General features: G+C 43.2%; 1 protein-coding gene across 5 annotated transcripts in view; it reads left to right on the forward strand.

Moving 5' to 3' along the window:
- The window catches only part of TRPM6 (transient receptor potential cation channel subfamily M member 6), a 202895-nt gene that overhangs the window by 32873 nt on the left and 144714 nt on the right, over window positions 1-25308 (forward strand). The window contains exon 1 of one of the 5 annotated variants that reach the window (XM_058695678.1): window positions 22241-23178. The exons of 2 other annotated variants lie outside the window; for them this stretch is intronic. In XM_058695678.1, the coding sequence (XP_058551661.1) occupies window positions 23146-23178 (33 nt within the window). In that variant the 5' untranslated portion in view covers window positions 22241-23145. Of the gene's footprint in view, window positions 1-22240; window positions 23179-23319; window positions 23750-25308 lie in introns of those variants that run through there. 2 more of the 5 variants (XM_058695683.1, XM_058695680.1) reach the window with 2 other exon arrangements.

Below are 25308 nucleotides of genomic sequence, written 5' to 3' on the forward strand. Positions count from 1 at the left end.
ACTGAGCCACCCAGGTGCCCGTAAATCATCTAAAACTGACATGGTTAATTTACAAGCAGATAAGATTCACAAAATGCCTTAATTTTTAAGTATAAAAAGTGATTTAGAACAACATTCAAAGCCTCTGATACTCTTCTTTCCTACTTTTTGCAATACTTTCCTTCCTTTTCCTAGCTAATTTTGGTTCAAAGGAAAGTGAAAATGTTGTGGTCCCTGTGCTCACTTAAGATTTGCTGCTTACATTTCTTACTTTGGGTTTGATGTCTGCACTCAGGAGTCTGTGCACCTCACATCCCAGAGTGCTGCTTATCTTCTTACGCACGTGCCATCTTTCCAATTTGATTATAAACCCTGGAGATACGGACTCTGTCTTATGAGCTTTTCTGTCCTCAATACTTAGCACAGGGCCTCACTGATAGTAGGGGGATAGTTTTGTTGCTGGATATTCTTTCCAGAAACGTGTGCAGTTCTTAATGATGGAGGGCCACTGTAACCCTTCCTTGGAAGCCAAGCATTGGATACAATAGGCAGCCAGTGCATGTTTGTTGAATGAATGACCAGGCTTGATCCTGGCACATAATCTCTGCAGATAAACAGATGATTAGATCTTGTTCTGAGGGAGATGGGAGGAGACAATCTGTTCGGGATTCTTTGGGCTGCCGATAATACACCACCTGACTAAACTGGCAGGAGTGGAAGAGAAAGGGAATTTGTTGGCTTCCCGTGGCAGTTTAATAGTGCCCCTGGCTGAGACTTAGCTAGACACTTAGAACTAGTTAGACACTCTTGCTCAAAATGACATCTCTGTCTCTGTCTTGTTCTGTTCTCAGACTTTATCTTTGAGATTGTAAAATAGCCACCCAAATCTATACGCACACATTCTTTCAGATCCAGTCCAGCAGAAAAGATGTCTTCGCTTCAGCAGTCCTACCTAGAAAACTAAGTCATGACAGTCAGAGTCAACCAACACTCACCGTAGCTGGGAGAGTTCATGTCCTGCTTTCATGAGCTTCAGGAGTTTCCAGGGCTAAGGGTAAAGCCTCAAGCAGACCAGGTGGACTGAGGGTGGGGGAGAAGTGGAGCCCCAAATAACAATCAAGGCTGTCGCCATAGGAAAGGGGATTGGCTGTCTGGTAGTTAAATAGCAAAGGTCAAAGACAAAGGAAGATGATTATATATCATTCTTTTCTTTTCTGCTCTCCCTAAATGAATACATACAAATACGAGTAAGTAACAGATGCAAGAACCAGTCAACTCTAGCTCTGCAAAAATGTGCAGTTATTAACTGTTTAAGGGAGGCACATGGAAAGATAGAGGGAGGAGCTCTCTGAATTGATTAAAGCCAGAATCTGCGTGCAGAGCAATGACTCTCAGATTGGTTCCATACTGAAATTATCCAGGGATGATTCTGATGCCCATGCCACTCTTTATAACAGTTATGTCTACAGTCAGGGCCCAGGCATCAGTACTTTTAGGCTCCCAAGTGAACTGTGTTATAGCCAAGTTTGAGAAACAGTGATCAAGAGAGATATCAGGGAGGATTTAGAGGAGTTTTAGAAGTACCTGAAAGTGTGCCTTGAATGTAGTAGATCCTCAATAGCTAATCTGATTATGGGATTTACAGGAGGAAAAAAGAACATGACCGAGCACAGAGGGTGGGGTGGGGGGGGGGTGGGATTTGTGAACTGGCTACCGTGTGTTAGGCATCACAATCAGTTCTCAATCTACATTTCTCACTTAATCTTCATAGTCAGGATTAAAAGAGTATATTTATAGTGAGGAAACAGAGGTTCAAAAAGATAAAAATTACCAAAAGGCCAACCATAGAGTAAAATAGGTCTGTTTGGCTCCAAATTGCACATTCTTTCATAACACTACAATTGCAAATGTCTGATGTGTGTTTAAAGGTAAACTCAGGGGGCACCTGGATGGCTCAGTTGGTTAAGCATCCGACTCTTGGTTTTGGCTCAGGTCATGATCTCATGGTTTGTGAGTTTGAGCCCCACATCAGGCTTTGTGCTGACAGTGCAGAGCCTGCTTGGGATTCTCTCTCCCCCCTCTCTCTGTCCATACCCCACTTGTGCACTCTCTGTTTCTCTCTCAAAAATAAGTAAACTGTGGGGCGCCTGGGCGGCTCAGTCGGTTAAGCGGCCGACTTCGGCTCAGGTCATGATCTCATGGTCTGTGAGTTCGAGCCCCGCGTCGGGCTCTGTGCTGACCGCTCAGAGCCTGGAGCCTGTTTCGGATTCTGTGTCTCCCTCTCTCTGACCCTCCCCTGTTCATGCTCTGTCTCTCCCTGTCTCAAAAATAAATAAAATGTTAAAAAAAAAAAATAAGTAAACTGTAAAAAAAAAAAAAAGTAAGCTGAGATGTTGGATGTAACAACTAAATTAATATATGGAACAGGCATGAAGGCAGTTTTGAAAAATCAACAGAGGTGACATTTCTGTACCATGGTTTGGCAGACTAGGGCCCATGGGCCAAATCCAGCCTACAGCTGCCTTTATAAACATCTTATTGGGACGCAGCCACACTCACTGTTTACGTAGAGTCTACATCTGCTTTTGTGCTCCGATAGCAGAGCTGAGCAGTTGTGACAGATACCATATGGCTTATAGAGCCTAATGTATTTACTACCTAGCACTTGACAGGAGAAGTCCGCTGACCTGTGATCTAGAGTTTACATTTGTATGTGATCAGCAGTTCTGAGGAGGGGTGAGATTGCCATTATCGATTCAGAACTGATAATTCTTATTGCCGTATGAGCAGGGTTCTCCAAGCATCTACCCATTCATTCAATCGGTTAGCGTTTATTGAGCATTTACAAAGTGCCAGATACCATGAACTCGTAGTCTAAGAGGCAGTTGGCATACAGGGTAATAAATTCTACAGTGAAAAATAGGATACTGAGATATGATAACTTTTCTCTCTGCCTCTAGGCCACATGAGAGCAGGTTTTAGTTCTGTTTTAGCTTATCACTCAGCTTCTAGCAGAGTGCCCAGCAGGCAGGATGGGATCGGTAAGCATCTGTTGAATGAACTAAGGAATCAGTTAATATGGTAGAAGCAACCATGGGATGCCAGGAGAACACACATAACCCAATATCTGATAGGATGAGGTCAGGTTAGGAAGCTGAAGAAGTGGGAGAAGTGAGAGGGGGGTGGGGGCAGCAAAGAAAGCACGTTTGTAGGAGTTCAGTGGACCTGCCGTGGAGACCTACCACAAGGTCTGCCTCCCCGGGACTGGACAGAAATAGCACTGTGAGCCTCAGCAGGATTTGGTAGGAGGCTGGATATAATAAATAAAAAGGAAAACCCTATCCAAAGCCTGACTCAGATATCTCCAGAAGCTTCCTGATGTCCACAGGATAAGATCAAGATTTCTTGGCAAGAACGTCCTTCAAGTCCTCTACAGCTTGTTCTCTGCTGATTGTATTACCCTTACTTTCTTACCTCAGTTCCCAGTGTCTAGTTTGATGCTTGCTGACTTGGCTTCATTCAGTCTTAACTCCATGCCTTGTAAAAAAGATATGCTCCCCACTCAGGATGTCCTCTCCTTTCTCTCTAATCTATACCACTCATCCTATAAGATCCAGCACAACTATGACCTTTCAGGCAGATTTTTCCCCCCACCTTGAGCCTCATTGATGTCTCATCTCTGGATTCCATCACATATTCACATCCATCTCTCACTTTTCAGACACTAAACCAGTGCTGCCTTGGGCTGGTTTAAGCCATTTCATGGGCTAGTGCTTTGCGTCCATTAGAATGTGGGTTCCCAGACGGGGCATCTGGGTGGCTCAGTCGGTTAAACATCCGACTTCAGCTCAGGTCATGATCTCATGGTTCATGGGTTCAAGCCCCACATCGGGCTCTGTGCTGACAGCTCGGAGCCTGGAGCCTGCTTCAGATTCGGTGTGTGTGTGTCTCTCTCTCTGCTCCTTCCGCTTTCACACTCTGTCTCTCTCTTTCTCAAAATAAACATTAAAAAATTAAAAAAAAAAAATGAATGTGGGTTCCCGGAAAGACAGAGCATGAGAGGTTTCCTTCATATCCTCTTAGTACCCAGAATAATACATTCATAACTCAATAATAATATTTGAGTTGACACTTGAATACCTGAATGAGTGAGATGAATAAAAATTATGAGGTTGGAAATGTTGCCAAAAAGGGAAGTCAGAACACAGAGTAAAGAGAAGAGAAAATAATTGGAAGAGATGCCAATAGGATAGGAAAATAATTAGTGCTTTGTAATTAGAGGGGTTCTCAAAAAGTGTAAGTTTTGAGCGAAAAATACTTGAGTTCGTTTAAAAATTTTATTAGTAGAAATTCAGATGTGGAGAAATGAGTTCATTGACGTCTCAGTTTAGGGCACTTGCTCACTGATCTGTGTGAGATACTGCTCTTGTTTTTATGTATTCACTTATTTATTTACTTATGCATATATTCCTAATTATTCTCATTGCCCATGGCCATTCCCCTTCACAACCACAGTAGTGGTTCTAATGTGGTTAATGTGTGTCCTCTTCTTGTGTCTGTTTTTGAAAAATGTGTATTTTCTTCGTTTTTTAGCATGTATTGAAAACATTTATATAGGAGGCGATTGTTATGAATCTCAACCTGTATCTTACCTTCTTTACAAAGCATGAAGGTGTTTAAGATCTCTACATATTGCTATGGTATAGATGTGTTGTTTCTGATTGCTACACAATGCTTCATGAAGTAAATTTAGCACATTTCACCGATTTACACCTCCAGTGATGGAAACTAACACCACCTCCAAACCCCTCTCACTACAAGTTACGATGAACATGCTTGCATTGTTCCCTCCTATACCTAGTATGGGAATTTATTTGGGATAAATCTCCAGGAATGCCATTGCTGGATCACAGGGTATACGTCTATTTAATTTGACTCAGGAGTACCAGGTTCCACTGCAGAATGGTTTTATGCACACGTTCCCTCCCTGCCCCATAAAGCATTGTACTATGTTTCTATAAACTACAACCCTACTAATACTTAGTGTTACCCAGCTTTCTAATTTTTGCTAGTCCAACAATTAAAAATTGATATTTCATTGCTGTTTTAGTTAGTGTAACTTTATGAAGGAGTTTCAAATTTTTGCTTGATGCTTCTGTTTGGGTTTTTTCCCTATGAATTACCTGTTTGTAAATATTTTTCCATTTATTTCTAAAGGAATTCTTGACGTTATGGTTGTTGTTGTTAATTTACAATTGGGTGCTTATTAAGTCATTTTTTTCAACCAAGAAAATTGACTTATGTTGTAGCGTTGAATCACTTTGCTGAATACCTCTTACTTTAGTATTACTAAACATTATTTCTGATTTTGAGAAGATAGAGTAGTGGCTGTTTAGTTTTTAGATCCTCCCAAATCCCCACATATAAAATATGTGGCAAAACTAAAAACCCTTGAACAGCATTTGCAACAAAACTCAGTAGACTTCAGTCTCTATTCCAGCATGTAAGGGGATTAGAAGTTGCCACTCCCAATGCCACAATAAGAACAAAGCCGAACAGAGTTAACAGCTATTCTTTGAAGAAATGTCACTAGAAACTTCTGAAGTGCAAAGAGAGAAAAAGAATGAAAAAGAAACAGATATCCAGTTCTCTGGGACAGGTACAAAACATGTGACATACATGTAATGGCAATACCAGAAGGAGAGGAGGGAAGGGGGGGGAGGACACAGAAATATTTGAAGCAATAATGACCGGGAATTTCCTCAAATTCATGACAAATACCAAACCACAGATTCAGGAACTCAGAGAACACCAAGCAGAATAAATACCAAATTGAATACAAGTTAGCACTAGGAAACCCCAAATACAACCAGGTGGAGAGAATCGCCAACAACCACAGACTGTGTATATTATCATCATCTATGTATCTATGTGGGAGATAGCAGAGGCAATGGGGTGGCAGGTGGACTACGAACAGGTGAAGCCCAAAGGAGCCAACAGATATTCACTGAAAAGTGTGGTGGGTTAATCTGAGAACAGCAACTAAAACCAAGAGGGACTTGGCCTACACTAGTGAGAGACGGTGAGTGGCCTTGTGGTGAGGTCTGGCATAGTCTACCCCTGTGAACTCTTGAAATGGACCCTCTACAGTTTCTTTCCAGATGGGTCCAAATGGGGGGAAAACTATTGGGAGTGAAATCAAAATTGAGCAGAGAAACCAGAGGAAGAGGAAAGATAAAAGATAAAAGAGGAAGATCCAGATAAAAGTGGAAGATGGGAGGAGAGCCTCGCTGCGATCTATTGAAAGTCAGCCCTCGACACAAGGGTTTGAAAAACAAAACAAAACAAAACAAAACAAAGATGGGAGGAGAGCCAGGAAATCTCAGAAAGGACTCACTGTATTTCTGCACATGACACATAAGAGAGCGAGCTCTGTGAAGACTTAAAAACTATCCCACCTTCTCCTCCTTCTAAAATCTCAGGAAAATTAACTTACGTAAAATGAACAACAGCAAAGTATTGAGTTCAGGTGTCACACAAAATTGCAATAAGAAATAAAGAGAATAAGGGTCAGAATAACATCCCTAGACAATGAAAGCATATCAGAAAATATGAGTAAAAAAATAGATAAGAAGTGGGTGGCTCAGTCAGTTAAGTGTCTTGATTTTGGCTCAGGTCATGATCTCAGGGTTTCATAAGTTCGAGCCTTGCATGGGCTTTGTGCTGACAGCATGGAGCCTGCTTGGGATTCTCTCTCTTTCTCTTCCCCTTCCCCACAAGTACTTTGTCTCTCTCAAAATACATAAATAAACTATTTTAAAAAACATAAACACTGTAACTATTTCAAAACAGACTAATAGACAATAAGGAAATAACACAAGCATGAAAGAGCAATATAAATCAGAAATAGAAAAATTCAGAAACGAGGTGGCAGGACTCAAAAAAGAATTAGAATAAAATAATAAAAACTTGTAATGACTAAACTAGAAGATATAAGAGAGTATATAAACACAGCAAATAATGTTTTAATGAAAATAGAAGAATAGGAGAAAAAATAGAAAAAGGAAAAGGGAGAAAACAGAATCTGAGGGCTAAAAAAAGCAAACATTGAGGATAGACAGAGATGACTTGCCACATGGTTCATAGGAGTTCCTGAAGAAGAAACCCTAAGTAAGAGAACAGAACAAATATTAAAAAGTATAATTTTTGAAACATTTCCTGAAACTAAAAAAAAAAAAAAAAAATTGAAGTATGCATTGAAAGGGCACATTGAGTATCTGAGAACACTGATCAAGAATAACTATGTCCCAGTGTTATTCTGGTAAAATTGCTGAACTTAAAAGGAAAACAAAAACCCAAAAAACCTTTGGTCATCTAGGAAAAAAAAAAAAACAACCCATATGATGTGTAAGAGAAAGAAAATCATACTATCTTCAGACATTTTGACAGCAATAATCTGTGCCAGAAAAAAATGCAGTAACATTTTTTCAGATACTCGGTGAAAGCACCTGTGAGCTGAGGCTTTTCTATCCAATAAAACTGGCCTTCAAGTATGAAGCAACATGCAAAGACTTAGAGAATATTGTCTTTATGAGCTTTACCTGAGTACTACTAAAGAGCAGCTTAACCATAATGATGTGAGACATCACCATGAGTACTGGTGGTGGCATTAAATGTACTGTGTGGTTATCTGTAGATCTAACAATAAATGAGCGTTAAAAAGAGAGAGTATAGTATGTAATGGCTACGTGATCTGAGAATGTAGACATAGTACAACTATTTAAAAGGGCAAGAATTACAGTAGCATGTGCAAAATTTTTTTTTCAGAAATAATAATGATTGGTTGTAGTATTAGAATTGTTTCCCTGATGGGGTGCCTGGGTGGCTCAGTCAGTTAAGTGGCTCAGGTCATGATCTCATGGTCTGTGAGTGTGAGCCCTGCATTGGGCTCTGTGCTGACAGCTCAGAGCCAGGAGCCTGCTTTGGATTCTGTGTTTCCTTCTCTCTCTGCCCCTCTCCCACTCATGCTCTCTCTCTCTCTCTCTCTCTCGATCTCAAAAATAAATAAACATTAAAAAAAAGAATTGTTTTCCTAAGACTGCTGTGTTTATGTGGGATAAAGCAATGAAAAATTAATGGATATTTAATTTTATTGCCTCTGTCCTTGAGAACCAGGATTCTTCGTGTAGTTCAAAAGAATACAGATTTAATATAAAGAAATTAAATAAAACATGCTTCACCTGAATTTGAATTATAATTTCAATATGAATTCATAAGATATTTTATTTCTCTACTGAAAAGTTCTAGAAATAATGACCAAAAAGCTCCTGTGGCACCCCGGACCGTGGTCTTCCTCAAGACCGTTCCCAGTGAAATAAACCAGGACTTCTTAGAGAAATAGGTGATTCTAATTTTGGAGCTATCAATGACTATTAGAATGGTCTCAAATAACTCAAGAGATAATTTGAAGAGGCCCTCACTGACCAGAGATGGGACAAATTGAGTTTCAATAATGATAAGAATTGCAACGGATTGCAAATTAGTTATCTGGTGCTGTGTAACAAGTTGTCCCGAAGTTTTGCTTGAAGCCAGACCCGTCACATCATAGTTTCTGAGAGTCAGGAGTCCAAGAGCGGCTTATCTAGTTGTTCAGAGTCGCGAATGAGATTGCAGTTGGGCTGTGCACTGCAGATATGTTTGCTTGCATCTGGGCAGAGAAGATCCACATCAGAAATTACTCACGTGGCTCTTGGCAGGATGCTCACGTTCTTCACCATGTAGGCTTCTCCATGGGGCCGCTTACAATATGACTTCCCTGTGTGCACAGAGACAGTGAGGACAGTCCAGCTGATGAAATGAAATGATAGGGTTGGAATATGAACCATGTTACAACCCCCAACAAATTAACGAATTTAGGCACCAGGCATGAAGCGCTGCTGACAATGAAGAACAAACATCAGACGTATGTGGAAAGAACACACCACGGCCTGCATCTTGCCAAAGGGACTGAGCCTGAGTCTGCTCAGGCCTCTGGATTCAACTGTCAGTTTGCAGGGAAAGCGATAGGAGGAGCATGTTGAACTATTCCGGGAGTGTGCAGTCAGCACCATCCAGACCAGGGGAAATCTCTGTAGGCCAAACGGCCTGTGTTGTTCAATAGAAAAAGTGTAAGGAAAGAAAGGAATGGAGAAAGAACATGTATATGAAAGGTAACATAAAAAAGAAAACAAAAAAAATGAGCAAGACTATAGCAGCTAGGAATGCATTCTTGGTTGTTAAATTATAAAGAAATGCGGGGCGCCTGGGGGGCTCAGTCAGTTGAGCATCGACTCTTGATTTTGGCACAGATTGTGATCCCAAGATCGTGGGATCAAGCCCCACGTCAGGCTCTGTGCTGAGCATGGAGCCCGCTTGAAATTCTCTCTCTCTTTCTCTCTCTCTCTCTGTGCCTTTCTCTCACTCACACTCACTCTCTCTCTCTCTCTAAAAAAAAAAAAAGAAGAATGCCATGCACATGTTCTGATCTTTGTTTATTTCACTGAATGTATTATTATAGACTGGTCCCTATCCCATAGGGCCAAATTAGATAAAAGTGATAACGTCAGTCCCTCTTTCTAGGCTGCAACCAATATATTTTAACCTGTAAATAGTTTAAATAAGCAGGTACCTTTTCTCAGAATATACTCTAATAAATAAAGTCAGTAGAAGTGTTCCTAGTTTCCCCAATTTGGAGATACTGGTCATATTGATTTTGAAGGCACACATTTTTCATAAAACTTTAAATTTACTTGTCCTTTTCTTTCTTTCTTTCTTTCTTTCTTTCTTTCTTTCTTTCTTTCTTTCTTTCTTTCTTTCTTTCTTTCTTTCTTTCTTTCTTTCTTTCTTTCTTTCTTTCTTTCTTTCTTTCTTTCTTTCTTTCTTTTCTTCTTTTTTTAAACTCAAGGTTTCGGCTTAAACAAACCAACCTGCTCACTGTTTGATTCAGACAAGATAACCCCAAGGGAAGGGTGGATTCTGGAGTTAGCAAAGTGCTCCTTCAGCATTTCCCTCAATGAATTCAGGGGTATTCTATGGCAAGGGTCCAAACAACACACGTGTGATTAACCTTTGTGCTTCTCGGTTGATAACCGCCTGGTCATGGCGATAACTAGGATTAAAGGAGACAGATGTGCCTCTAAACTCTAATCTTGGTCTGGTAAATGTTTTCTGGGCATCAAATCGTATTCTTCAACAACAACAACAAAAAAGTTGGTCAGGTATTTTAACTCTCTCTTTATTTTCTTTAACATTTTTTGCCTTTTCAGTCGCTCTTACGTAGTATCTATCGAGTACCTGCCCTGCAGTTAACAGTGGGCAGTGCCACGGTGTGCCAAGGAAGGAGGTGAAAGAGCTTACAGTTTTGCTGGGGATTCACGATAGACACACGTAAGAAACAGCGAACTGGATAGTGTTGCATCCCCCTGTGTGTGTTTGTCTCATTGCGTGTAAGCACACAGTAACGTAAGTAATACAAGCGTAAACAGACGCGGATGCTAAGTGGTGTGGCACAAACAGTTAGAAAACAGGCAAGATGCTGGGACGCCTGGGTGGCGCAGTCGGTTAAGCGTCCGACTTCAGCCAGGTCACGATCTCACGGTCCGTGAGTTCGAGCCCCGCGTCAGGCTCTGGGCTGATGGCTCGGAGCCTGGAGCCTGTTTCCGATTCTGTGGCTCCCTCTCTCTCTGCCCCTCCCCCGTTCATGCTCTGTCTCTCTCTGTCCCAAAAAAAAATAAAAATAAAAAACGTTGAAAAAAAAAATTAAAAAATAAATAAACACTAAAACAAAATAAAATTGTATTCGATTTGCCTAGTCTCCTGGGTGATGTAAATCACATGGCCATAGAAAAATACTAGAAATTAGTTATGATCCCCTGATTGGGCTTTTTTTATTGTCCTTGCAATCTCAAGTGTGAATACCAAGTCCTCAAATTTAAATTTTCCTCCAGTAGAGCAAATGATAAAATCAAACCTCTTAATTATTTGTGGCTAATCTTAATTAAAGGTCATTTTAAGGGGCGCCTACGTGGCTCAGTTGGTTAAATGGCCCACTTCAGCTCAGGTTATGATCTCACGGTTTGTGGGTTCAAGCCCCGCATTGGACTGTGCTGACAGCTGGGAGCCTGGAGCCTGCTTTGGATTCTGTGTCTCCCTCTTTGCCCCTTTCCCGCTCATGCTGTGTCTCTGTCTCTCAAAGATGAATAAACGTTAAAAAAAATTTAAAAAGGGGTGCCTGGGTGGCTCAGTCGGTTAAGCGTCCGACTTCGGCTCAGGTCATGATCTCACGGTCTGTGAATTCGAGCCCCGCGTTGGGCTCTGTGCTGACAGCTCAGAGCCTGGAGCCTGTTTCTGATTCTGTGTCTCCCTCTCTCTCTGCCCCTCCCCCGTTCATGCTCTGTCTCTCTCTGTCCCAAAAATAAATAAAAAACGTTGAAAAAAAAAATTTAAGAAAACAGGCAAGATGCAGTTTGGAAATTATGTGAAGGGACAGCAAGCCAAGGCAGTCGGCAGGTGTGTGAGTCAGGTTGTTGGGCAAGGCTGTGCTGCAGAAAGCTCTGGAGCTGAGCGTTTCTCTTTCTTTTGACATAATTATGGATTCACGGGAAGTAGCAAGAATAGCACAGAGAGGCCTCGTGCGCCCTTCGCCGAGCTTCCCCTAATGGTAACAGCTTACACAACTGTCTGTCGTACAATATCAAAGCCGGCATATCCACATTGGGACAATCTACAGATCCTTTCCAGTTTTCTGTGCGCATGCTCCTGTGGAACTGAGCTTTGATAAATGAATTTCAAAAGACAAGAGGAATGAGGAAAAACTGGAAGAACCAAAACCTCACAGGGCAGTTCCTTTGCAGAGATGTCCTCTTTCTCTTTCCTTCCAGTGGGTCGGTATGCCACATGCCCCTTTGAACACTCACCACCCCCCTTACCTTGCCCGCCCCAGCGGGCTTGGCTTGCCACTTCCTCTTCACAAATGCTCCCCGAGCACTTCCTGCTGTGCTCTTACCCGGGGGTCCAAACGCAGGCAGTCTCCCTCCTAGAAGTCATCCGTTGTGTGAGCTGGTTTGTAAAGAAGCGGTCTGGAACCCAGAACCGATTTTCCCATGGAGACCGAGGTACAGAGGTGATGGGTTCCTGGCCTCTCTCCTGACCTGTGTCACTCAGGATGGAAACAGTCCTTATTCGGAAAAGTGTCTGTCATTGCTGCACATGGTGGTTGTGTGCTCCCTGGGAGTCAGGGAGAGGGATTCTCTGCTGTATCAGACGGATTCTTCTCTTAACAGGTTCCGTTTTGTAGCCACACTCTGCCACTGTGTACAGTGGGTGACGTTAAAGGGAACGCCCCTCCCCCCTTTTAAAAATGTTTATTCATTTATTTTGAGAGAGAGAGAGTGAGCCCTAGTGGGGGAGGGGCAGAGAGAGAGGAAGAGAGAGAATCCCAAGCAGTCTCTGCACTGTCCGTGCAGAACCCGATGTGGAGCTCGAACTCACAAACCGTGAGATCATGACCGAAGCCTAAACCGAGAGTCGGAGGCTTAACCGACTGAGCCACCCAGGTGTCCCTAGTTCTCATCAGCTCTCCGTCTCTCCGTCTTGCACTTCCTGTGTCATCACGTATGGAACTGACAGTTCAGTGGGTCGACACTTGAATTACAGATTGCATTTGGTGTAATTGAAACCATTACGAAAGAAAGAGGCAAGGCCGTTTCTAGCTCCAGCAGCATCGGGGAGGAGCTCCCAGCACACCCAAGTGCCTCCATGATTCAGAACTTTGGAGAAGAGGTGTCTACCCAGAGAAATGACAGGGGCCACCCTCTGGTTTTCCTACTGAAATACGAAGCCGCCCTTGACACCTGTGGACAGAGTCAAGAAAGGAGCCCGGTCCCTTCCGGGCCACAAGCCCTATAATCCCCGGGTTTACACCACCCTTCCGGAAGAAGTTACACTGGGAACCTTGCACTTCCGTTCAGGCAATGTTGACTGACATCCTGCTCTTTTAGTTCTTTAGAACGAAACCTGCTATCGCTAAGCGCTCACTCTAACCGGGGAAGAAAGAGGCCAAGTGTCCAGACATCTCTGAGTAACAGCCTCCTGAAGTACTCTTGTTTTCTTGGGTGGTCCTGATACTGACTGGGTCCCATGACCATGATTACAGATCCTTTTCTATTTCTGCATACAGCCTCAAGGAGCGGCAATCGGGCTTGTGTCTTCTCGATGCTGTCCTAGTTGGGACTTTTAAGTCTATAAATAAGTGTGCCTGTCTCTTTAGATCTAGCTGACAGTCCACAGGAAAGTGTGTGTCGTCTATTCTCTGCTCATTTCAATGAGGAGATGCATTATTTGCAGCAATCATCTTCTCCTTTTGTGGTTTTTGATTTCCGTTACGCTATGACAATTTCGCAAAATATTTTATGGAAATATGATACTAATACTTGTACAAGTCCGGCTTTCCTCTGTCGATACAGTCATGCTGGCCTAAGCATACTAATGCCATTAAAAGCTAAAATGTTTCAACTTGCTTATTCTTCATACTTTTTTAGTGAGAATCCCTGAGCCCCATAGCATATACTTAGCAGTTTACATCCGTTTCTTGGTAACTTTTAAAGTAAGAGAGGGTAATTTGGAGCAAGTATGATGCTTACCAAAGAGGTATAGATAATAAAGCTCTTACTTCCATTTAATTGGGTTGAATAAACGTTTCTTGCATGCTCGGCCATGTAAATGCGAGGTCAGGCAACGGGGAAGAAGCAATTCCTATCTTTACAAGGTGTACAGTCTAGTCAAAACAAAACAAAAGTTGATGAAGGCTATTAAATGAATATCCTTTGTTGTTGCACGAAGGGAAGTCTGTAATATTCAGAGGCCACAGTGATTGCGAAGAACGTCATGGCTGAAGGGAAGTGGGTTATAGGAAGTATTGTGAGTGGTGTAGTTGGGATGATTGCACAAACATGGGCTCTTTTGAGAATAAAAAAGGGTGCTATTCATATTTATGCCTGGGCTAGATGTACTATCTGGGTCTATGTTAGGGCAACAGGGAGTAATGACGCCCCTCGTTAAAAGGCCAGATTTAGGGAGAATTGTCATGAATCTTTTTTTAAAAAAATTTTTTTTAATGTTTATTTATTTCTGAGACAGAGCATGAGTGGGGAAGGGGCAGAGAGAGAGGGAGACACAGAATCCGAAGCAGACTCCAGGCTCTGAGCTGTCAGCATAAAGCCTGACGCAGGGCTCGAACCCACAAACCATGAGATCGTGGCCTGAGCCGCAGTCGCTCAACCGACTGAGCCACCCAGGTGCCCCTGTCATGAATCTTAATGGTAGGAAAGCATATTGGTTTGTGTGGCTGCCATAAACGGATGGCTTAAACAATGGATATTTTATTGTCTCATAGTTCTGGAAGTCAGAAGTTGAAAATCGAGGCAGGGTTGGGTCTTCTGAGAGCTGTGAGGGAAGGATCTATTCCAGGCCCCTGTCCTTGGCTGGTAGAGGGTTATCTTCTCCCATTTATGTGTGACTCTGCACATGTCCACATCTCCCCTCTTTTTTTTTTTTTTTTTTATTTATTTTTGGGACAGAGAGAGACAGAGCATGAACGGGGGAGGGGCAGAGAGAGAGGGAGACACAGAAGCGGAAACAGGCTCCAGGCTCTGAGCCATCAGCCCAGAGCCTGACGCGGGGCTCGAACTCACGGACCGCGAGATCGTGACCTGGCTGAAGTCGGACACTCAACCGACTGCGCCACCCAGGCGCCCCCACATCTCCCCTCTTCATAAGGACACCACTCATATTCGATTAGAGTCTAACTTAACGGCCTCATTTTAAATTGTTACCTCTGAAAAAATCCTGTCTCCAAAAAAGGTCACATTCTGAGGTGCTGGGGGTTAGGATTCCAACATACCTTTTTATGAGGGCCACAATTTCAACTAATAACAGGAGGGATGGTAGGAAATTGGCAAGAGTGCCACAATAGTAGAGAAGTTAACATCTGGAGAGTTGGTGGGCACTGTCCTCCTGGAACACATCATGATCAGGAGGCACATCTATTACGTTTGAATAAGATGGATAAGACAGAATTAAAAAAATGAAGGATCAGTAGAGAAATGGGGACTTTTTAGGGGGCATTATTTGTGCTCTAAGAGTCCTCTTTCCAGATGGGCAGTAAAGATTGGACACTGGTGACAGAGGGATCTTCAAGTGACAGTTGACTAGAGCACCTACCGAGCTGTGGGATGCCCTGTCTGGGAGGAGCCACGGATAGGCTGGCCAGATTTTAGCACCTTAGCGGGTAATTCTCTGCTATGAGTCCTGACTTTCTTTACTTATGAAATGAAAGCTATTTTTTTTCCTTCCCCCTTCTCCACAGGGATTTTACGGTTCACAGAATAATAAATATGATGAATTCTGAGCTCTGTGGAGGAACTACCTTGAGTTAGTTCAAAGTGTCTATAGTGACCAAAGTTTTGGGGCACGTTCAAGAAACAGCATATCGAATTTATCCCTTATACTTGCAAAATAGTATGTGGAAGAAAAGTCAGGGAAAGGAATATACACTTTGCTTGACTTAGGTATTAGAGGCTTAGGTATAGAAATCTCAGACCTTCACGTTCTTGCAAAGTATAATCTGTACCTGTGTGTCCTTACTGTCAAAGGCCAATGGGAAACTTCATACATCATGATAATATGTGGATTCCTGCTGAAATTCACATAGAAATGTTTTCATTCTTATGTTGTTGCTCTTTCATTATTGATCTTGATCTCTGTCAGTATTGATGCAATAGTTTCCTTGGCAAAGAAGAAGTTGGCATCAGGGTTTTGTGTTCAGTTAAACAGCTGTAGCCTGAACAAAATTATACTAGCCTGTGAGGTTAAGAAGCACCAGGCTATTGAGGGTAATAGATAAATCATAGAATATAAAAAAATAATAGCACTGGTTCTGAACTTTGGGCCCAAAGGGTCTGGGAAATGAGTGATTCACATTTTATTCATCAGAGGCAATAAATGATGAGAAAGAGTACAAAATGGGAATTTCAGGTAATCCCATAAGTCATTCCAAGATATGTGAGATTTTCACTTTTAATGAATTTTAAAAACTACAAAAATAATAAGATCGCATTACAGAATACTTGGAAAAAACAAAAAGGAGTCATTTCTAATTTTTTGTCTACGTACTTTTTTACATAGTTGTACTCAGTATATACTCCCTGCTAACTTCCTTCTCGGCTTTCCTTTGGAATCTTCTTTGTTAGTATTTTTCAACAGGTACATATTACCTATATAATAATTTATTACTTCTCTAATAATAGCCTTTAAGCTAATTCCTAATGTACTATATAATTTTGATACGAATATCTTGTTATATGAATTAGCGTCGTACATAAGGTGTTTTTTGGGGCAAGAGTTCTAGATGTGATCTTTCTGGGTCCCAGGGTTGTAAAGCCTTCTATGACAGCATTTTACTCTTAGGCGAGTAACACAGTCTCCATTTCACCAGAGCTGTGAAGTTCCTGAGTCTAGGCCTCAAGTGACCTTGCAGCCTCGACCCTCCCCCTCATGTAACGCTCCCCAAACCACCATCCTGGGAGGAAAGACCATGTAGAGAGAGACCAGCCAACCTTCAGAAGCACACAGCCAACCCTCAGGATTTATTTACTTAAAATGGCCGGATAAATTTTGTGCTTGGATTACAGCAATTCCAGATTTAATATCTAAACATAATGACCTTATCTCAGAAAAGTTTGAGTTATCATACCTTCAAGGATATTACAGAAATGCCCGGGCATCTTTCTCATTAAGTAAACCATACGCAATTTGTGTAGAGAAGGATGTAGAGGCCTCGTCGGCACTGGAAGCCTGCAGTTGCTTTGGCTGTGTAGACCTACTACTACCCTGAAAGCTGGCTGGAAGAAAAATGGGGCTTCACTCAGCATTTATAAATAACTTCACTGAAGGGACATGAAAACGAAATAAATAATAGCAAAATGAGACCTCAGTAGTAAATGAATTTGAGATTATTCTGGAGAGGACCTCCCGCAGGATGGAGACACCGTGGGCCTCGGAATCAGACAGACTGTCCCCGGAATTCCAGTTTTTTTACTCAGCCCGTGACTCTGGGAAAGTTTTGACCTTTTTTGGCTCAGTTACTGTATAAAATGATGGTTAATAATGTCTTAAATAAAAATAAGGTATATAACAAAGTACTTAGCCCACAGTGAGTGCCCAATAAGTTGCCATTTCTTCCCTCCTTTATTCATGGCACACATTGATAATGTAAAGAATATTTTAGAAGGAATACTTAAAATATATTAAGTCAAAATGCCTTTAGGGGCGCCTGGGTGGCACCGTTGGTTAAGCAGCTGACTTCGGCTCAGGTCATGATCTCACGGTTTGTGAGTTTGAGCCCCATGTTGGGCTCTGTGCTGACAGCTCGGAGCCTTGAGACTGCTTTGGATTCTGTGTCTCCCTCTCTCTCTGCCCCACCCCTGCTTGTGCTCTGTCTCTCTTTCAAAAATAAACATTAAAAAATAAATTAAAAAAAATGCTTTTAAAAGACTCTCATTATTTATTTATTTGAGAGAGAGAGTGCCCAGGCATGAGCAGGGGAGGGGCAGGGGAGAGAGAATCTTAAACAGGCTCCATGCCCAACCCAAAGCTCCATCCCACGTCCATGAGATTGTGACCTGAGCCAAAATCAAGAGTCGGATACTTAACTGACTGAGCCACCCAGGCGCCCCTAAAAGGCTCTCGTTTTAGTTCAAGGGATTACATACATAGGATTTTTATAACTTTCTGTGAGGTTCTATTCACTTAGAAATAAGTTAAAAAGAAAAAAGGCAGTGCTGTATAAATGAGTCAGGTGTGGAGGGTTCAGTTAGTTGGTTTCTTCCACTTAAGCCACATATTTTCTGTCTTTCAGTTTTCTCACCTAAAATGCAATAGTGAAATTCCTTTAGCTACCAGAATACTTGTTCCATGGATGAGCAGCTGTGGCTCCCCTTTCAGGGAAAACATAGCAGGTTGAATAGTGGGTTTGGGTTTTTTTGTTTTTTCTTCCAAGTAACTTAATCAAGAGGAAAGGATTAAAGGTTAAAATGTTAGTACTGGTAGACATTTCCTGTCAAATAAATATATTCTTGGTTCTGATATATGCAAGTAATAAAAACCAATCTCTGACTCATACAGTTCGTTATCCAACTAAATTTTTAATGAACGCTCATTATGTTCAAGGTGTATGTAAAAAAGAAAAGAAAACAAAACAAAACAGTAGATCTTTACAGCTGCATAGACCTGTGTTCAAATTTTCATTGGCCTCACACCTTACAAGTTGAGAAACTGGTGAGACTCACAGTGAAGATTTCTGACCTTCAGTGAATCTTCACAGAGATTCTGTGTGGAAAAATATTAAGGAAAAGAATGAGAAAATAAACTGAGTTACGCATTGCCTCACAATGAATAACCCCCAAATTTAGTGGCTTAAAATAGCATCGGATGATAATGCCACATAATTCTGAGGGTTGGCTCGTCTCTCCACGTGGTCTTTCTTCCCAGGATGGTGGGCTAGGGTAAGGTTCCCAGGGGGTGAAGACCGAAGCTTTCAGGGCTGCTTGGGGCCTAGACTCAGGAATTTAAACCCTGTCACTGTGGCCATATTTTATTGGCCACAAGTTTAGTTCGGATTGAGGGCTGTGGAGAAGAAATGGAGCCACTGCATGGGGTGGGGTAGGGGTGGGGGCTGTCGCAGAGTCACATCGCAAAGAGGTGTGTGCTGGGATGGAAGGAGTTTGCGGCCATCCACCAGATTCAGCTGGCCCGGCAATTTGCTACAGGTGCTCAACCAGTTTTTTTTTTTAAATTTTTTTTTTTTTTTTTTTTTTTTTTAACATTTATTTATCTTTGAGATAGAGAGAGACAGAGCATGAACGGGGGAGGGTCAGAGAGAGAGGGAGACACAGAATCTGAAACAGGCTCCAGGCTCTGAGCAGTCAGCACAGAGCCCGATGCGGGGCTCGAACTCACACACCGCGAGATCGTGACCTGAGCCGAAGTCGGACGCTTAACCAACTGAGCCACCCAGGCGCCCCTCAACCAGTTTTAAGACCCTTCTTATCCTCCCTCCAGTAATCATTCAGAGTTGAATGTGAAGGTACAGTTCTGGTGGAGCTTAGGTTTTGGCGTCATCATCTATAATGCACACTTTGTTTTTTATTTTTTTTAAAGACTCTTTTTTTTTTTTAATGTTTCATTTATTTTTGAGAGAGAGAGATAGAGAGAGAGAGAGAGAGAGCATGAGCAGGGGAGAGGCAGAGAGAGAAGCAGACACGGAATCCGAGGCAGGCTCCAGGTTCTGAGCTGTCAGTACAGAGTCTGACCAGGGCCTCTAACTCACAAACTGCGAGATCATGACCTGAGCCGAAGTTGGACGTTTAACCAACTGAGCCACCCAGGTGCCCCGGTAATACACACTTTAAAAGAGCACCCACAGCTGCTTGAAGCTACCAAAGTGGGCTGGTGCAACAACGTTGTGTGATAGGATGTCCAGTTAAATTTGAACTTCGGATAAGCAATGAATAATTTTTTAATGTAAGTTTGCCTTCCCTTGTTAACAGTTTGGCTATATTCTTCTAGAACTTTCCTGTGCATATTCCAGTCTACACATAGAAATCTTAAAAAGTGGAATGATACTTACTTTGACTAGTTGCTGTTTTCCCTTTCTATTATCTGTACATTTAGATCTAACTCATTCTTTTGAAAGCTGCATGGTGTTTCATGGCATGGACTCACCACAGTTTATTTCAATGTTCATGACGGCTGTGTAAGTTGTTAGCAATCTTTATTCATTATAGAAAGTGCTACTACATATATCCTTATATACACATCTTTGAGTATTTCCGAAATATGAAGCCCTAAGATGGGCACTGTGATGGAAAAGGACATGCCTTCAATCAGAATGCTAAAATGCCTTCAAAAAGGGTATCATTTTGGGGCGCCTGTGTGGCTCAGTCGGTTAAGCATCCGATTTTGGTCATGATCTCACGGCTCGTGGGTCCAAGCCCCACATTGGGCGCTGTGCTGACAGCTCAGAGCCTGGAGCCTGCCTTAGGATTCCGTGTCTCTGTCTCTCTCTCTGCGCCTCCCCTGATCATGCTCTGTCTCCATCTCTCTCAAAAATAGGTGAACATTTTAAAAAAAAAATTTTTTAAGGGTATTGTTTTAAACTTTCACAAAAAGTATTTTAGAGTTCCTGTTTCACCTTGCCAGCCATTAATAATTTAATCTTTGGTTATGTAATAGGAGAAATAATCCATTTTCATAGCAAATAGAGAAATAAATTGGGAGCAGATTCCCTTTAGAAGCACTGAATAAGAGAGAAATTTATTCAGTAAGCAGAAGAAAATAGATTGCTCCCTTTCAAAAGGAAATTTGGGGCACCTGGGCGGCTCAGTCAGTTGAGCATCCGACTGTCAATTTCGGCTTAGGTCATGAACTAACGGTCGTGAGGTTGAGCCCCCTGTTGGACTCTGTGCTGACAGTGTGGAGCCTGCTTGGGATTCTCTTTCTCCCTTTCTCTCTCTGCTCCTCCCCCATGCGCATGCTCTATCGAAATAAGCAAATAAACGCTTTAAAAATAGGAAATTTGATCTGTAGCCGTTTGGGAAAATAAATGCGTGAAATTCAAACTCAAACCCTTGGTTTTGAATAGGAACGTCTAAAAACAGAGACAGTTACACAGGAATGGACTAGGAGAGCTGAATTTCATCCTTCATTACTGGCCATACACCTTCATCTGACTTCTTCAATTCATAACCCATTCCTTTAAACTTTCCCCACTTGTGGAACACCACACAGTAGGCTTATCATAGTTTCCACTACCCCCTTCAGAATACCATGGCATTTGTTTTGTTTCCTTTATGCTTCAGAAAGGAAAGTGGTGACCACAAACTAGAGGTGATCATATGCCCTGATGCATTGGGCAAGAGGTTTCCCATGGTGCTGTCTCTTCTTGGTGTAAAGGCACAGAGCTTTCCCCCCCCCCCCCCCTCATTTTCTCCCCGTTGGCTGTCCAGAGAGGCTGGGAAGTATTCCTGTGCAAAAACCCCAACAACCCTCACTCCTGTCCAAATAAAGGAAACCCAACCAAAACAATTCCAAGCTTGAAGCAATTCTCTCCAAGAGAAGAACGCGTATCTTAGAAGCTACCCCTTAGCAGCTTCCAATTACCGGGACTCATTAAGATCTTCACACATTAAAAAAAAAAAAAAAAAAAATGTTGTCATACCCATTTTTCTCTGCTGAAAAATCAGCTGTTCCTTTCCATTCTGAAATCTCATATTGACTTTAAAACCATGTTGGGTCAGGAATCAAACATTTACAAGGTCTAGGATAAAAAAGGGAGGTCTGACAAAGCCGAAGACATAGGAGTTAAGAATGGGCAAAAGAAGAAAAGTCTAAGGGAGGGCAACAAATGAGAAAATACAATGCTGTTTCTGTTGACGAGGGTTACCAATGGTGCCCCAGGTACTGTTTCATTTTTTATTGTTCCTCCTCCTACAAGCTCAAACTCCTTGCAGACTGGACAATGTCTTATTCATCTTTGTTTTTCCAACACCCAGCAGGATACCTGACAAACAGTCTGTGTTCAGGAAATATTTTTTGGCCTGAATCACAAGCCACACTAGACTACTGATGAACATTCTAAAGTTTAAATTCCATAGCTAGTCTCTGGGCATAGGTATATTTATGGCCAGAAGACTTCTATAGATAAGCCTTTAAGTTGATCAAGGTGCTTGTAAAAGATGCAGATTCCCCGGCCCCACCCCAGAGATTCCAATACAAGTGGTCTGGGAGGGGTGGGTGGGGCCCTGGGAATCTGCAGTTTTCACTGATGGCTCAGGTGTTTCAGATCCAGCTTGGGAACCGAAGGCAGCTTGTAAACTAGCCCATCAGATGCCATACGCCCCGGAATTGCCCTGGTATATCCTGGTATGGCTGTGGTATTTTAGACTTTGTGCCTTGTAGCTTGATCTGAAACGAACATATAACCATACCAACACGTAAATGTACCAAAGATTAAACAAGAAGATAGTGATCACAGTGCACCAAGATTCCGAAGAACCTTGGATCTCAAATGTCCAGTCTTCTTGGCAGGTCTGCAGATTTCTGAGAGCTCCAGTCCCTAGTGCTGCAGATTTCTGAGAGCTCCAGTCCCTAGAGACCTAACAGGGGACATACATGGAGGAACACCAATCAAGACATGCTTAACTGCCTTAGGTGGGAGCTTCTGAACCTGTTAACTGCTTACAGATCATTAACAGTTTGAAGGAGATGGGTCAAGGAGAGGAAAGATTGAATGTGTTAATAGGAAAACAAAATGTTACTACACATATGAGAGGTTCAAGTTTTCTAATAAAGAAATGTTTGTTAAAACCACACGGAGAAATGGGGGGGGGGACCCATGTCTGCAAATGTGAGCTCCCTGGGCAGAAATTCAGAATGGACTAAAATGGTAGGCGCCCCTAATCTGAAGTCAATAATCAGGGATGAATAGCTAGCATTGTTAATTACAACACTTGTAATTAATTACAAGTGAGAATGACTTCTGCCAGCATACTGGGATCCACTCATAGTCACAGACCCAGCCTTAATCAAGACTCCTAGCTAAGGAGAATGCACTGAAAATACACCGAAACCGGGAAAGCATTTGTATTGGCCCTTTGTGGATTTCTTTTGTTCAGTACAACCTCTGAGGAAGGTGGGTTTATTTGCTGTCATTCCCACGGCATAGATAAGTAAACTCAGGTGCCAAGGGGCCCCTTGGCATACCCACTAACTCCTCCATAGTAAAAGTGCTATAAGGGTAAATGTCTCGTGTCCTCCCCCCACCACAGTGACTCAACAAGAACAATGCAATACCACAAATCTGTTGCTGAACATTCCATTTGACCCTCACCATACTCTTTTCATTTAGGTAAGGTCGACACATCTTTTCTACACAGGCGGTAACTGAGGGGAAAAAGTATCATGACAAATCTACAGGGCTGTAAAAGGCAGCGAGGGGAGGTGGAGCCCAGATCTGACTCCACAAGTCAGAAGCTCAGATGAGGCTTTGCTAGCGGGGCCTGCAAGTCAAGGATGAAGGCCCGACGGGCTGTGGAGCGCTCACAGGTAGGCAGGGCAGCCCAGGCTTGGTGGGGCAAAAGAGCCTTAGGCCACTCACTTGATCTGCACCCAGGGCCCTGGGCGGCTGTGGGTGGGGCCAGTCGCAAAAGTATCTAACTCGGATCTAGAATAGCTAGGACTTACGAAATACCTGCTCTCCCTAGCCCTCGGGTCTCCACCAGAAGCTGATTATCATCTCTGAGGTTTTGGCCAATGCAGGGCACCCACTAAAGGGCTGGTCCCGCAGTCGCCAGTCCAGAAGCTGGGATGGGGCCAGCGCAGAGGTGGTGTCAGAGGGGAAACCTAACGGGGCACGGGGTTCAGCTTAGGGCGGTAGGGACGCGTTCTCTGGTTCCGCTCGGGGCCGGTGGCAGAGGAGACCGGACGTGGCGTGAGCCGGACGCAGGGAGGAGAGAAGGCGCAGCTCGGAGCGGCCGGGGGGCACGTCTGGCCGGCGGCGATCCGGCCCAGCCGGGCGCCGCGGTTCCCGGAGCCCGCGGAAGAAGTGCCCAGGTGCTGTGTGCGCCCCGGCGCGGCCCCGCGCGGGAGTCCGGGAGCGATGAGAGTGCAGGTCAAGGTAAACTCGGGCCCCTGACCTCGCGCCGCCGGGATCGCGGTCTGGGGCCTTGCGGACCGGCTCCTCTCCACTCCTGGCCAGCAGCGGGGCTGGAATTCTGGGTGCTTGGAGAGGGAGGGCGCCCGCAGCCGCTGGGGACCCTTGGGAAAGAAGTGCGCTTGGGGACCTAGGGAGAGGAGTGGAGACCTTGGTCTCGTCAGGCAGCCAGACCTCAAGGTGGCTATCACTTACCTTCTTTGTCCGGACTGGCGCACACTGTGTAGACATACACATAACGTCTACTGGGCGCATCGTGTTTCATTCTTTTCGGCACAGACTGGTTGTTAGGAGCACTCTCTTTGGAGCCAGATCACCTGAATTAGCGTATCAGCTCCGCCACTAACTAGGATCCTAAGCAAGTTACTCAATCTGTGTGCTTCTGCCTCCTCATCTGGAAAATGAGATAATAATGTTTATAATTTGAAGATTCAATGAGCTGCTTCATATGCCATGCACGTAGAAAATAACGCCCAACGCACTTAGCCGGTTGCAAAACTTTGCAATTGTTAATCACCTCATCTTGGCAGTAACCCTGTGAGGTTTATCGTCACCCCTCCCCCCACCCCACCCTAACTCACTGGTTTACAGGTGAGAAAAATGAAGGAGGAAAACAGCTTTAAACCCAGGGTGGTGCTTTACAACACTAAGAATATAAGTATTCTGTCTACACAAAAGATTTTGATCATTTGCTCTAGGGCGAAGGTGGGGTCACCCCTCACTGCCAGAGTGGAAACCAAGTTCTTTAATTTCTTTCTCCTGGTATACAAATGTTGATGTTCATTTTTCATCTGCTTTGGATTCTTCCACGACTGACAAAGTGTTAAGTGTTCTGATGAGACTGACATCTGAGTTTGTAAGAATCTGGCCATTTCTTACCCCCTCCCCTCCCCCCCCCCCCCCCCCGTTTCCCCCTCCCCAACCTTCCAGGGATTGGAAATCATTTGAGATGGGACTCAGCATCAGCCTCATTTTGGGGGCCAAAATTACAGACTAGTAGTCTAGTATTAAACTTGCCTCGATAGACAAGGGTATGAATAGGACTTTGAACCGATTGTACCCTGGAGGAGAGGGAAAAGACCCATACAGCACACTGGTGATTTGGAACAAATTTTGGTCATATCTTGGCTATTTACAATTTTCTATCTTGGCTCATGCTTTTGGCAGGACATCCATGCCCGAACTGTCAAGGTTTGGTAAATATTGGACCTGAAGTATGTCTTGCTTCCTTTTGTTTCTCAATAGATTTTTGGTCATGGGTAAATCCGTACAGGCTGAGGAGCCCAAACACTCTTAGAGGGACTTTCGTTACACTTCTGTAGAACCGTCCAGTGTTGGAACTCAAAGCATCCATCCTACCTGTAACTCAGTTATTCCTTTGTGTCCCATTAGAAACCACCATGGCAACTATTTCCTATTAAAAAAAATTGGGGCACCTGGGTGACTCAGTCACTTAAGCATCCGACTGACTGTTGATTTCAGCTTAGGTCATGATCTCATAGGTTGTGAGATCAAGTCCCACA

Source organism: Neofelis nebulosa, chromosome 12 (genome assembly GCF_028018385.1).
Source record: "Neofelis nebulosa isolate mNeoNeb1 chromosome 12, mNeoNeb1.pri, whole genome shotgun sequence".
NCBI lineage: Eukaryota > Metazoa > Chordata > Mammalia > Carnivora > Felidae > Neofelis > Neofelis nebulosa.